A 12,630-nucleotide genomic window follows, 5' to 3' on the forward strand; every position below is an offset into this window, starting at 1 on the left:
GTCCACTCTCCCCACCTGTGCCAGCCTGGATGTCCCCTGGCATGCGAGCCCCGTCCGTAAGCCACCCTGTTCAGATCCCACTGATCCCATCCTGCGCAGGTTTGCCTCAGCACAGGTTTTCCCCAAATTCTTCCCTCCCTGCAGCAGCAAGAGGTGGGCAGCATCCCGAAAGAAAGTTGGTGCCGAAAGCATCCTTGGGCTCCCGCGGACATCTCTGAACAGCTGGGCAGCCCTGGTTTCCTTGAGGAGGTCACCGGGAGGAAGCTCTTTGGGCATGTCCCTGCCCAGAGGTGCAGGACGGGGGGAAGCCGGCTGTGACCCTCGGCGAAAGGTCTGGAGCATGTGCTCGAGCAGGTGGCGTTTGTATGAGCTGGGGTGGTTGGGCTCTGCCCTTGCCTGCCCGGCGCCCCTTGCTTCCTCAGCCTCCTCACTAAACTGGGGGGTCCTGGGGTGCACACCAGCCTGTGGAGGCTGGCAGGCCTGGCTCCGTGCCGCTCCTGCATGCACCATCCTTCCCCACCCAAACTGGGGATGCTGGTGCTGACGCGATGCTGGCAGCCTCCCCTTTCTCGGCCAGTTTTGGTTTTTTTTTTCCTGTTGCAAACAAGCCTCCCCGGCCGGGTTAGAAGCACTGCTGGCCGGGGCAGGGCCGGGTGTTGATCCCGTGCTGCTGGCCACGCTCCAGCCGTGTTTGCGCAGCTGCCTGCCCGAGCCGGGGGCCGGGGTTGCATCCCCCAAGGGCAGGGGTTTCCTTGCTCCCCTTGAGCTGCGGCTGCACTGGGGGTCCTGCACCCCTAGAACTGGTGTGTGCCCCGCACCCAGCACCCTGTAATTGTAATTTCTAAGCATGTAGGGGGAGGGTGGTGCTGGGGCTGGGCTGGGTGACCCCAACCCTTGGGCAGGAATGGAGTTTTGGGGGAAATCCACACTGGCTGGGGAGCTGGAGGCAGCAGGTCTGTCCCCCTGCGGTGAGGCTGCGGGTATTGACCGTGCCTCTGCGCAAAGCGGTGGCCGGAGCCCTTTGCTCCCTGCTATAAATCATTTACCTGCCTGCGACCTTCGCTTCAGCCCCTCGCCCGGGCAGTGCTGCGGGGCTGGGCGGGGGGTTTGGCTGGGGGGTGACCCTGAGCCTCAGAGCGGGGTGACACTGCTGCGTGGGTGTCCCGCAGCATCCTGCACCCCTCTCCCGGCTGGGCGCACCCCACTGCCCCGGCTCCACTTTGGCCCCTTTATCTGCTGCGTGCTCCTCTTTGGTGGGTCCCTGTGCAGGGCTGGGAAGGCAGCCCAGTGCCGCCAGGAGGAGGAGGAGGGGTGGGGAGAGGCCATGCCGGAGCTTTGCCAGATGTGGGAAAGGAAAGAAGGGGGGACGCTTTCGCTGCTGCTTCCCACCGCCTTGGGGACCCCCTTCCCTGCCCTGTCGCCACCACGCTGACGGCTGGGATGGAGCCGCTCACCCTGGCCAAGCAAGCCAGCCTTGGGGCGAGCATCCCCAGGCCCACGTGTCCCCCCGCGCCGGGGTGGGTGGGTGGGTGGGTGGAGGGCTGGGTGCCGATGGTTTTCCCCCCTGCAGCGCTCCCCGCTCTCGCCTCCCCCCACCCCCCGCATTGTTCCCGGCCCGGCGGGCGGGAGGAGGAGCAGGGCCAAGGGCCAGCATGCGGTAGGCGCCCGTGCCGCCGAGGCAGGAGGAAGGCAGGCAGGAAGGCAGGCACTGGGAGCGTGCCGCCGGCCGCAGCCGCCTGTCATGTTGGTCGAGCTGTTCTTCCAGGCTGCCTGTGTGTCCCTGTTCTTCCCGGGCAGCCAGGGCAGGGTGTACCCCGGGAGGAAGAAGCCAGCCAGCTTTGCCGTGGAGAGGTAGCCGGGTCCCCCCTCTTTTCCTTCTCCCTCTCTCAGCTACACCTGGGGATGGTAGCGTGCCGTGCCCAGCTCCGGCCATCCATCCTCTCGGCTGCCTTCGGGGCTCCGGCCATGCCTCCAGTTCCAGCCAGAGGGGCTGGCACCCCATGCACCCCTCCCTCTGCCTGGGGGTGGCTGGGACCAGGGGAACGTGACCCTCGCAGGGGTCCTGCTCCCCGCATCCCTAACCTTCTCCCTGTATCCTGCTCCCTGTGTCCTGCTGGGGGATGTTTCTCCCTGTCACCACGTGCTGGGGTGTTGGGGCTGGCCGGGGCACAGTCCCCTTCCTCTGTCCCACCTGGCACTGGGGTCCTACTGCACCCTGGTTTGCCCCCCAGTTCACTCCCCCACCCCTGCTCCATGCCATGCTTTGCTGCCTGGGACAGGGTGGCCATGGGCACGCAGTGACTGCTCCTGTGTGTCCTCTGGCCCCGCGTTCCCGGGGCAGAGGGCTTCCCGCTGGCTGGAGGAGCTCCCCCGGGACCTTTGCTCTCTGCCCTGGGGGCTCGGGGCAGGGTGGCCTCAGCCTCTGGTCTGTCCACCATCCTGCAGGCGCCGCGTGGGGCCCCACGTCTGCTTCTCGGGCTTCGGCAGCGGATGTTGTCCCGGGTGGATGCTGTCCCCGGGCAGCGGGCAGTGCACCCTGCGTGAGTATGGGCTGTGGGGGCACGGGGTCGGATGGGGGTCCCTGCCTTCCTGACTGCTGCCTGTCCCTGCTCCCCGCAGCGCTCTGCTCCTTCGGCTGTGGCAGCGGCTTGTGCATCGCCCCCAACCTCTGCTCATGTCCGGATGGAGAACAGGGCATCACCTGCCCAGGTACCCGTCTGCTCCCAGTCGTGCCAAAGCCCCAGATCCCTGCGTTCTCCTGGCAGGGCACATTGCTCCTTGTCACCTTTCCCTGCAGCATCCCCCAGTGCAGTCCCTGTGTCTGGCAGGGGTAGGGTTGCTCCCAGGGCAGTCCCTGCGGGATCTGGGGAGTGGGTGCCACAGTGCTGGGCTGGGGTGGCATTGGTGCCCTGTGGTCTCCCTGTCCCTGTTTCAGAGCCGACGGGGACGTGTGGGGAGTACGGCTGTGACCTCTCCTGTAACCATGGTGGGTGCCAGGAGGTGGCCCGTGTCTGCCCCCTCGGCTTCTCCATGGTGGAGACGGCTAACGGCGTCCGCTGCACCGGTGAGCCGGGATGGGGAGGTCCCGGAGGGACAAGGGGTGCCGGTGGTGGCGGCGCCCCCATCTCCAGCTCTGCCCTCTTGTTCCCAGACATCAATGAGTGCCTGAGCGCTGCTTGCGAGGGTCTCTGCGTCAACACCGAGGGTGGCTTTGTCTGCGAGTGTGGCCCTGGCATGCAGCTCTCTGCCGACCGCCACAGCTGCCAGGGTGCGTGGGGGCCAGGGGGCACGCGGGGGTCAGCCGGGGCTGCTGACCCTCAGCCTCTGCCCCCCAGATACGGACGAGTGCCTGGCCACACCGTGCCAGCACCGCTGCAAGAACAGCATCGGCAGCTACCGCTGCTCCTGCCGGCCTGGCTACCACCTCCACGGGAACCGGCACTCCTGCGTGGGTGAGCGCCACACCGGCCCCCTCTTCCTGTGCCACGAAGCCCAGGGGACCGAGGTGGCCATTGAGCCCATTGGCACGGTGCTGTCACCTTGTCCTCATCCTTACAAGGGCAAAGATTCAGGGGACAGCTCGGTGCTCCGAGCTCCCTCCTGAGCCATTTCCCGGGGCGCAGCACCTCCTGCCTGGGCACTGGCAAGTCCCCTTGTCCCCCAGATGTCAACGAATGCCGGTGGCCAGGAGAGCGCCGAGCCTGCCAGCACACCTGCCACAACACCCTGGGCAGCTATCTCTGCTCCTGCCGCCCTGGGTACCGGCTCAGTGGTGACAGGGTCTCCTGTGAAGGTATCCCTCTCCTCTGGACCAGGGCAGGGGAGCAGAGCAGGATGCTCCCAGCTCCCTGCTAACCGAAGTCATGTCTGTTCCTTTCTTCCTAGGCTATCCCAAATCCATCCTGGCCCCATCGCCCATCCTGCAGTCCCTGCAGCATCCACCCACCCTCGTCCTGCTCCCTCCCGGCTCAGGGGGATCGCTCCTGGTCCCCAGGGGCTCCCCCTCGCCTCACCTCCCTGCCGCAGCTCCTGGGACCCAACTCCCTTCACCTTCTCCTGCCCCAGCATCCCTGGCCACCGAGGCATCCCCGCGTGCCATGGGAGCCTCCGGTACCTCCTCCCCATCAGCCCCTCGCTGCTGGTACCGCGGGGCCACCTGGGAGCTTGGCGCTCGCTGGACAGAGCCGGGGTGTCGGAGCTGTGCCTGCCAGGTAAGCCCCCCCTCCTCCCCACCCCTCTCCCCACCACACCAGCCACTGGGCTGAGCTGGCATGTCCCTTGCAGGGGGGACAAGTGCTCTGTGAGGCTGTGAGCTGCCCTGTGACCTGCTCCCACCCGCTGCCCGCTCCAGCGGGGGGCTGCTGCCCCAGCTGCACAGGTGAGCCCTGGCCCCTCCAGCCCACTGCCTGGGGCGGCCCCCCCTGACCCGCCTGCCTTGCAGGCTGCCTGCACGAGGGGGTGGCCCGGGCCGAGGGCGACGTCTTCTCCCCATCCGATGGGAACTGCACTGTCTGCGTCTGCCTGGTAAGCCCTGGACGGCTGGGATGGGGATGGGAGCATCCCCCTGCATCCCCCCTCAGCCATGTGCCTCCAGGGCAATGGAGAGGGATGCGCTGTGGCAGGTGATGTCCTGGCGCTGTCCCCCCATGGCGGGGAAGGGGCACGTTGCCCCTTGGCTGCCCCGTGACAGCCTCACGCTCTCCTCTGCAGGCTGGCAACATCTCCTGTATCTCCCCCGAGTGCCCCCCGGGCTCCTGCCCCAGCACCTCACCAGCCGACTGCTGCTCCTGCCAGCCCGGTGGGTCCCCCCAGGACCCCCAACCCTTGAGGCGTGTGGGGCAGGGGGAGCCCAGGGCTCTCCTGGGGATGGAGGTTTGGGGTGGGGGTTCAGCAGAAGCCATGCTTCACTCCCTGACCCCAGTCCTGGCCCTGCTGCCTCTCTCCTCCCCAGCAAAGTGCAGTTTTCGGGGCCGCACGTACGCTCACGGTGCCCGGTTCAGCCTGGATGGGGATGACTGCACCACCTGCGTCTGCCGGGTGGGTCCCGGCGGGGCTGGGGGGACCCTGGGGCTGGAGGTCCCCGAGGATTCCCCACACCATCCTGCTGGGGGGATCCAGCCTTTGCTCAGGGCTGAGGCGGGATGGGTAAGCACAGGGCTGGGCCCAGCTGGATGACTTGTCCCCATGTCCCCAGGGTGGCGAGGTGGAGTGCTCCTTTGCCCCCTGCCCCGTGCTGGACTGCCCACAGCACCAGCGGCACCTGGGCCCTGGGCAATGCTGCTTCACCTGCCGGGACCCCCCGGCCCCCGCCGGTGAGCCCTCGCTGAGGGGCACCTGGGGACAGGCAGGGTGGGATTGCAGCGGGACAGCTGGGGACAGGGGAGATGGGATGTGGGGAACACTTGTTGATGGGGAGGGTGGGATGTGGGGGATGCCTGGGGACAGGAGGAGTGGGGTGGGGGGGACAGCGAGGACAGGATGTAGGGGACATGTGGGGAGGGTGGGATGTGGGGGGCACTTGGTGACAGGGAGGGTGGGAGGTTGGGAATGTCTGTGCACAGGGAGGGTGGGATGTGGGGGACAGCCAGGGACAGGGAGGGCAGAAGAAAGTGGGGGAGGTGGATGTGGGGGTGCACAGGGCCTGGCAGGGCACGGGGGGCTACACAGCCATGGGGTTTGGAGGTGGGGAGTGGGCAGAGGATGGGCACTGCACAAGCGTCCAGCAGCGCACACACACCGGGAGGCAGATGGGCTGGGGGTGCCCACATCCCCCGCCATGTACTCCCCCAGGTTGCTTCGTGGATGACAACGGGGTGGAATTTCCCATCGGACAGATCTGGTCTCCGGGCGATCCCTGTGAGTTATGCATCTGCCAGGTGAATGAGAACCTGCTCTGCTTCACTCCTCCTACCTGCCCCTGCCCCGGCGCACGGCTCCTGTTCCCCTCCTTCCCTTGGGATGCCAGGCTGCTCGTGGCCGTGGTCCCCAGCAGCTCCCCGGCTTCGTGGGCTTTAAACCCTGCGGTGCTGGGCAGCCCACGGTCTCTGGCAAGTGCTTCTCCCCTGCAGGCAGACGGCTCGGTCAGCTGCAAGCGGACAGACTGCGTGGAGACCTGTCCCTACCCCATCCGCATCCCTGGGCAGTGCTGCCCCGACTGCTCGGCAGGTGAGGGGGGCCGTGGGTGCTTGTTGGAGGGGTGCTGTCTCCACTGCGGCCCCTCTGTGTCCCCTGCCCACAGCCTGAGGCAGGACCAGACCCAGCAAGGCTGGGCTTAAGCAGAGAGGTCTCCCGGGGGTCCCAGAGCCACCTGGGCACCACAAGTGCCCCTCTCCTCTCTGCAGGCTGTACCTACATGGGAAGGATCTTCTACAACAATGAGACCTTCCCCTCCGTCCTGGATCCTTGTCTCAGCTGTATTTGCCTGGTGAGGGCTGTGCCGGGGACCGCGAGATGTTTTTGGCTCCTGCCCCGTGGGCTGAGCCCCAGTTTTTTCCTCCGTTGCAGGAAAAAGCTCCCGGGCATTTCGGGGCTGCCCCTTTTCCCCCAGCCCAGCCCAGCCCAGCGGGTGCTAACACCCAGCCCTCGTGCATCTCTCCCGTCTCTCGCAGCTGGGCTCGGTGGCCTGCTCGCCCATGGACTGTGCCATCTTCTGCACCTACCCCTTCCACCCCGAGGGCGAGTGCTGCCCCGTCTGTAATGGTAGGAGCCTGGAACAGGGTGGGGCGGGGAGCAGGGGTCCCCATCCCCCTGCCTGGTGAGCCCCCCACCATGCGCTGAGCACTGCCTCACTCTCCCCAGACTGCAACTACCAGGGTAGAAAGGTGGTGAACGGCCAGACCTTCACCCCCGAGGGACAGCCCTGCACCCGCTGTACCTGCCAGGTGAGCGGGGTGTCTGTGGGGTGCCCATGCCCACAGGGTGCCTGTGTCCACGTGGTGCCCATGCCCATGGGGTTCCCCACGTCCATGGGGTGCCCCACAGGGTGCCCGAGCCCACAGGGTGCCCACAGGGTGTCCATGTGGTGCCCATGCCCACAGGGTGCCCATGGGGTGCCCATGCCCGTGCCATGGGGTGCCCATGCTGGTAGCAGAGGGGAGGGTGGGGATGGCTGACCCCCACCTTCGCCCCTCGCTGCCAGCTCGGGGAGGTGAGCTGCGAGAAGAGGCTGTGTCCCCGCTCCTGCGCAGAGCCCGCCGCGCTGCCCGCCGCCTGCTGCCCGCCCTGCCAAGGTAATGGGGATGCCCGGGCTCCGAGATGCCGGTGGCAGGGTGGCAGGGTCTGGCTTGGGACCCCCCAGTCCTGTGGGACATGGCCGTGCTGCGGCACCCCAGGGTGGTTGGGTGCCCCCCGCACAGGCTGGAGGGCCCCGGAGGGAGAGGCAGGTGCTAACCACAGGTATCTCTCTGTTAGCCACAGATGCTCGGCTCCCACTGCAGAGCAGCGACCCGTCCCCATCCCTGTCCCCAACCCACCAGGACTCGCCCGCTGGCACCCCACATCAACCCAGCCCCCCTGCATCAACCCAGCCCCCCCGCCACCGCCTGGCCCAGCTCCTGCTCCGCAACACAGCCCCTTACGGCCCCTCTCTGGGGAGCACAGGGGCTGGCGAGCCCCCTCCAAGCACACTGAGCCCCTCTGGGAACCCATCGGCAGTCACTCTGCCGCCCACCACCCCCTCTGAGACTGCAGCCCCCCCAGCTCCCACAGGCAGCCCCAGCTTGAGCTCCAAAGCTCGGGGACTCCCTGGGGACACAGACCCCTCTGCCGCACCACCAGCCAGTGGGGACAGCCCCGGTGGCCATGTGGCTCCTTAGGGCCCAGGTGCCATGTGTGCCCGGCATGGTATGAGCAGGAGGAGGATGAAGAGGAGGAGTAGGATAGAGGAGGAGGGGGTCTGCAGGACCAGCAGGCCTGGCCCACCAGGCCCCCGGGATGGTGGGTGGCTGGGGAGGGGGCGCCAAGCAGACAGGGTGGGCAACAGCATCCCTGCTCCCATGGGTGCATCCCCACTCCCACGAGTGCTGCCTCTCTCGGGCAGAGGCTGCACAATCCCCATCTGCCCCAGGATGGGGGGGTTCCCAAGCCCCTCACCACCCCAATGAGGTAGGACTATGGGGCACAACCAGTTGCTCCCCCCCGTCCCCCACCTCCCTGGCTCTCTGGCTGCAGGATGTGGGGCTGGGAGATGCTCCTGGCCGGGCTGGGGTGCCCCGAGCCAGCCCCCAGCTGCACCACCCTGGGGTGGGTGCTACTCCTGGCATGGGGAGGGGGCGAGCTGCCCTCCCTGCCACCAATAAAGTCACCCTGGTATTTATGCCCCGTCTCAATACTCCTGTTTGCACCCACCCACACACTGAACCCAGCCACGGGGCTTTCCCTTGGGGGGGCTTTGGGGTGAGTAGCCCCCCAGGATGACAAGGGCAATGCCAGAGGTGTTCAGCCCCCCTGAGCAGGGTTTGGGTACGGGAGGGACATGTCCTGCCCCAGTGACAGGAGCATGGCTGGGGTGAGGGGTTTGCTGAGACTTTCCAGGGGCTTGACCCGAGCAAAGTGCTTGGTCCTGAGGAATGTTTCCGAGGTGCTGAGGCTGGTGCTGCCCCTGCAAAAGGGCTCTGTGCAGGGAGATGCTGAAAAGAGAGGTCTGTGTCTCCCAGGGGTATCACACAGGTTTAGCCAGGTGGTGCCCTGCAAGGAGAGATGGTGCTTAGCAGCACAAAGCACTCCCAGCACCAGGATGGGACCTGGCACCGCAGCAGGCACTGTCCCCCGGCCCCAAAAGCGGGTATCAGATGCTGGGAGGGGCAGAGCCGCAGCTGTGCTCCCCCCCTAGTCCCTTGTGGTCCCCCCCCACCTTCCCCATCCCGCTCAGCCACCACCAGCCCCAGCAGCCACAGCCACCTCATGGCAGGCCCCTGGTGTGGTGGGGAGGGAAGGCAGTGCCCCTAGGCGCCCGCCTTTCCGTGGGGCTGCATGGAGCCATGCCCCAGCCACTATGAGGAGCGCTGGGCACCCCAGTAAAGCCTGCCCAGGTGTCTGGTTGGTGGCACGGCTCTGCCCTGGGCAGTTGTGGCTCTTAGTGGCCATGGCCACCTCCAGCCCCAGGTCTGCCCAGGCATCGGGGGTGTCTGCGCAGCCATGAGGCCCAGGGCATCACCAGGGTGCAGGCAGGGGGTGCCTCTGCCTGTGGGGTGAGGCTGGCACCCCACCTGCCCACCCACCCACCCACCCACCGGTGTGCGTGCCCAAAGACACAGTGGCAGCACCAGGGTAGCCCAGCCAGCCCTCCCCAGAGAGACACGGCACAGCGGGGCTTTTCTACGGTTTTATTGGACTCAGTGGTCATGGCAAAAGGGGATGCGAGCGCGGGGCAAAGGTCAGCCCTGCCAGCCACCAAGCTGGGGACGCTAGGGCAGCCTGTCCCTGTCCCCAAGATGGAGGCGTGCTCAGGACAGGGGGGACAGCCCCACCATGTTGTTGGCCCTGTTGAAGATGACATAGTACTCGCGGATGAAGACATCCCCCAGGATCCAGAGCTCACCCGATTGGGAGGGAAGATTCATGCCTTGTAAACCGAGGATGCAGGTCCCCTCGCTCTGTGACCGAAGACATGGTGGACAGTGGTTACCAGCTGCCGGACTTCCCCCGAGCCCCCCCAGTCCCCTCCCCAGTGGGATGCTCACCTGTATCACGTAGGCGCTGGCTGGCACAGGGAAGGCTTCGCCGTTGATGTTGAAGACGATGTCGGGCAGACTGCTGACAGCGCTGCAGCTGACCTGGAGGGGGACACAGTGACAGGTGGGGGTCAGCGGCCACCCCAGGAGGGACTACATGTGCCGGGCAGCGACAGTGCACCATGCAGCAGCCCCAGGGTCCGGCTGGGCACCCCGCAGAGCCCCAAAGGTCCCCAAAGCCCTGCACGCTCCCCTGGGTCCTCACCTCGCCGTTGGAGCTGGCACCGAGGACGCTAAGGATGTTGTTGAGGGCTGTGGAGGGCACGGCCAGCAGCGAGGTGCCCGTGTCCACGATGGCCTGGCAGCCAGAGGGGCAGGCAGCGGTCTCCCCGCCGATGGAGACACTGGGGGGAGGGGTACAGGGTGAGCCTCCCGGGTGCAGGATAAGGGGGCAAAGGGAGCTACCAAGCCGGGGGGCTGTGGCGGGACTACCTGTCCATGGTGATCTGCCAGTAGGTTTCAGCGGAGAGGGGGATCCAGCTGATGCCGTTGGTGGTGTAGTAGGGGTCAATGGCGCCGAAGAGGACGAAGCTGCCGCTCTGCCCATCCCTGCAAGGGGGGAGCTGTCAGGTGGGGGTCCCATCCCACTAGCAGCACCGTCGCTGAGGGGGATTTGCTGCCACCCTTCTCCATCGGTGCCCGTGAGCTGTGTCCCCCGAGAGCCACAAGGTGTCATGCTACCGGGGAACAGTGCCGGAGCCAGCCCCGGTGGGAGGGAAATCGGCGAAAACCCTCGGCAAGGGCTGGGCAGCTCCAGTCAGGGCTTACCTGCTGAGGTAGACAGAGAAGAGGTCCTTGGCCACCAGGCCTTCGCTCATCATGTTGTCAAAGACGGGGGTGGCCCCGGAGGAGGCGATGCTTGGGAAAGCCAGACCCAGGATACCATCGAAGGGGCTGTAGTAGAAGAAATCTCCTGGCTCGGTCTCAGTCAGCCCGAAGATCTGGTTGACAACCTCAATGCTTGCAACCTGGTCAGGGAGAGAGGGAGAGGGGCTTGGTTTGGGCAGGTGGCGCACCAGTGTTCCCACTCCCATGGGATGCACCCCGCCTTACGGTGACGGTGTCATAGCCCAGGACGCCAGTCATGCTGCCAGTGCCATAGACGATGTCGACGCTTTCATTGGTGCCGACGTAGGTGGAGGACTCCGCTGGGTTGAAGCGGTTGTGGTTGCCTGTAGGTACGGGAGAGAGACTGTCACAGTCCATCCTGCCCTCAGGGACCAAGGCTGCCGCTCCAGTGCCTCCCCAAACATCCTTTGGGAGAGGCAGGGCAGAGCCATCCTTGGCTCCCAGTCTTCCCAGGGGATCCCAGAGCCAGGCAGGGCAGGGGGCTGGCCAAGCCTGGGGCTTCCCCTGCCTTCAGCCCTTGCCCAGCAGCTGCCGGACACCTACTGCACGCCATGCTGGAGCAGTACACCGAGGGCACCCACAGGTTGGAGGAGCCAGTGTCAAAGATAACGGTGAACTCTTGGCCTGGAGTACCGATGGAGATGGTGCCGTAGTACTCATTCTGTCAAAGAGCGATGGGTAAGGGATTAGTGGGATGGGTAAGGGGCTAGCAGGATGGGTAATGGGCTAGTGGGACAGGTAAGGGGCTAATGGGATGGGCAACAGGTTAGGGGAATGGGTAAGGGGCTAGTGGAATGAGTTAATGGGTTAGCGGACTGGGTAAGGGGCTAGTGGGATGGATGAGGGGTTAAGGGACTGGGTAAGGTATTGGAAGGATCGGTAAGGGGCTAGTGAGATTGGGTAATGGGCTAGGGGAATTGGTGAATGGTTAGAGGGACAGGTAAGGGGCTAGCAGGACGGGTAAGGGGTTAGGGGAAATGGGGAAGGGGCCCTGCTGGTGCCAGCCCCTCCATCCTGCCATGCTCACGTCCATGTAGTTCTGCAGGGGCTCGGCGGAGGTGTCGCTGGGGAAGTACTTGGTGGCCAGGTTGTAGGGGTGCTGCTTCAGGTAGCGGTCCAGCAAGCCATGTTCCTTCAGGGACTGCCGCAGGGACTTCATCTTCTTCAGAGAGACCCTGGGGGAAAGGGGAGCCGATCCGTCACCAGGAGCCAGGCAGGGATGTGCCTCGGGGGGCTGCAGGTACCCCCGCTGTGTGCTCGCCCTCATCCCCTCCTGTGGGAGCGGGGGTCCATCCTCGCTGTGGGGAGCCTGGGCCACAGCAATAGCTGGGGGTGCTGCCGGCTGTCCCCCCATCCCTGCTGCACGCTGCCCCTCACACCTTCCCCGGTATGGGTGCCAGGAGTCCACGGGACCGCGGTGGCTGCGTGGGCATCCCAAGCCCCTGGTGCTCACCTATGGACATGGCACTGGGACAGGGCCACCAAGGCGAAGAGCAGGAGCAGCTTCATGGTGGCCACTAGCAGCTAGCAGCTGAAGTGGAGAGACACACTGAGCATGCCACCGGTCCCAGCCTGGCTCCTTATATCCCCAGCCAGGGTTGTTTGGCCAGCGCCCCGATAAGAAAGGCAAACGGCTCCGGGGGCTGTTATCACAATGCCCTTAACCAAGATGGCTGGGGGGGGCTGGGGGCGGGGGGGGGAAGGTCAAGCTGAGGGCTCTCCATCTTTGCTAGGGTCAAACACTGTGACTGGGAGGTGCTGGGGGCCAGGGGGGCTGCTGAGGGGGACGCAGGGCTGGCTGCAGCCATTTCTGGGCATTTCCCCCCCATCTAACCACTCATGCATTGCACGCACCAACAACACCTCTGCGGCTGAGGAACCGCAGCGTAAATCATGTACCATTAGATAAAAGCATTTATTTTCCAGTCGGCTCTGGCTGGCTGGGGCTGCAATACAAGCCCCCAGTCCCTTGCCCCACTGCATAGAGCAGAGTTTCTGTCTGCAGGGGTTTGTCAGGGTGGAGCTGGCACAGGAGCACCAGTTCTTCAGG

The 12,630-nt window shown here is 65.8% G+C and overlaps 2 protein-coding genes across 5 annotated transcripts; one reads left to right on the forward strand and one right to left on the reverse strand.

The window, feature by feature from the left end:
* Positions 1-1,555: 1,555 nt before the first annotated feature.
* Positions 1,556-8,314, forward strand: VWCE (von Willebrand factor C and EGF domains). Of its 4 annotated transcripts, none has more exons than XM_056353487.1 (20): positions 1,559-1,851; positions 2,446-2,540; positions 2,620-2,709; positions 2,936-3,064; positions 3,152-3,268; positions 3,336-3,452; positions 3,665-3,793; positions 3,886-4,211; positions 4,285-4,378; positions 4,442-4,524; positions 4,711-4,798; positions 4,952-5,037; positions 5,195-5,312; positions 5,791-5,856; positions 6,069-6,165; positions 6,322-6,424; positions 6,609-6,699; positions 6,799-6,881; positions 7,139-7,229; positions 7,411-8,314. In XM_056353487.1, exons 1-20 carry the CDS (start codon positions 1,742-1,744, stop codon positions 7,812-7,814), a joined length of 2,517 nt encoding a protein of 838 aa, XP_056209462.1. In that variant the 5' UTR covers positions 1,559-1,741; the 3' UTR covers positions 7,815-8,314. The 4 variants fall into 4 exon arrangements, 2 of the variants coding, with proteins under 2 accessions (XP_056209462.1, XP_056209460.1); XM_056353485.1 differs by having other exon boundaries at positions 1,560-1,851; positions 5,791-5,876; positions 6,342-6,424; XR_008824225.1 differs by lacking the exon at positions 7,411-8,314 and having other exon boundaries at positions 1,556-1,851; positions 5,791-5,876; positions 6,505-6,699; positions 7,139-7,157.
* A 1,012-nt stretch (positions 8,315-9,326) lies between these two features.
* LOC130155808 (pepsin A-like) lies at positions 9,327-12,151 on the reverse strand. Its single transcript, XM_056353520.1, has 9 exons — positions 12,034-12,151; positions 11,608-11,755; positions 11,124-11,241; positions 10,785-10,903; positions 10,500-10,699; positions 10,164-10,280; positions 9,937-10,075; positions 9,681-9,773; positions 9,327-9,593 (listed from the first exon to the last, which is right to left on the reverse strand). The coding sequence occupies exons 1-9, from the start codon at positions 12,087-12,089 to the stop codon at positions 9,444-9,446; spliced, it is 1,140 nt and encodes a 379-aa protein (XP_056209495.1). The 5' UTR covers positions 12,090-12,151; the 3' UTR covers positions 9,327-9,443.
* Positions 12,152-12,630: the final 479 nt, after the last annotated feature.

The sequence above is a fragment of the Falco biarmicus genome, chromosome 10 (genome assembly GCF_023638135.1).
Source record: "Falco biarmicus isolate bFalBia1 chromosome 10, bFalBia1.pri, whole genome shotgun sequence".
Lineage (NCBI taxonomy): Eukaryota > Metazoa > Chordata > Aves > Falconiformes > Falconidae > Falco > Falco biarmicus.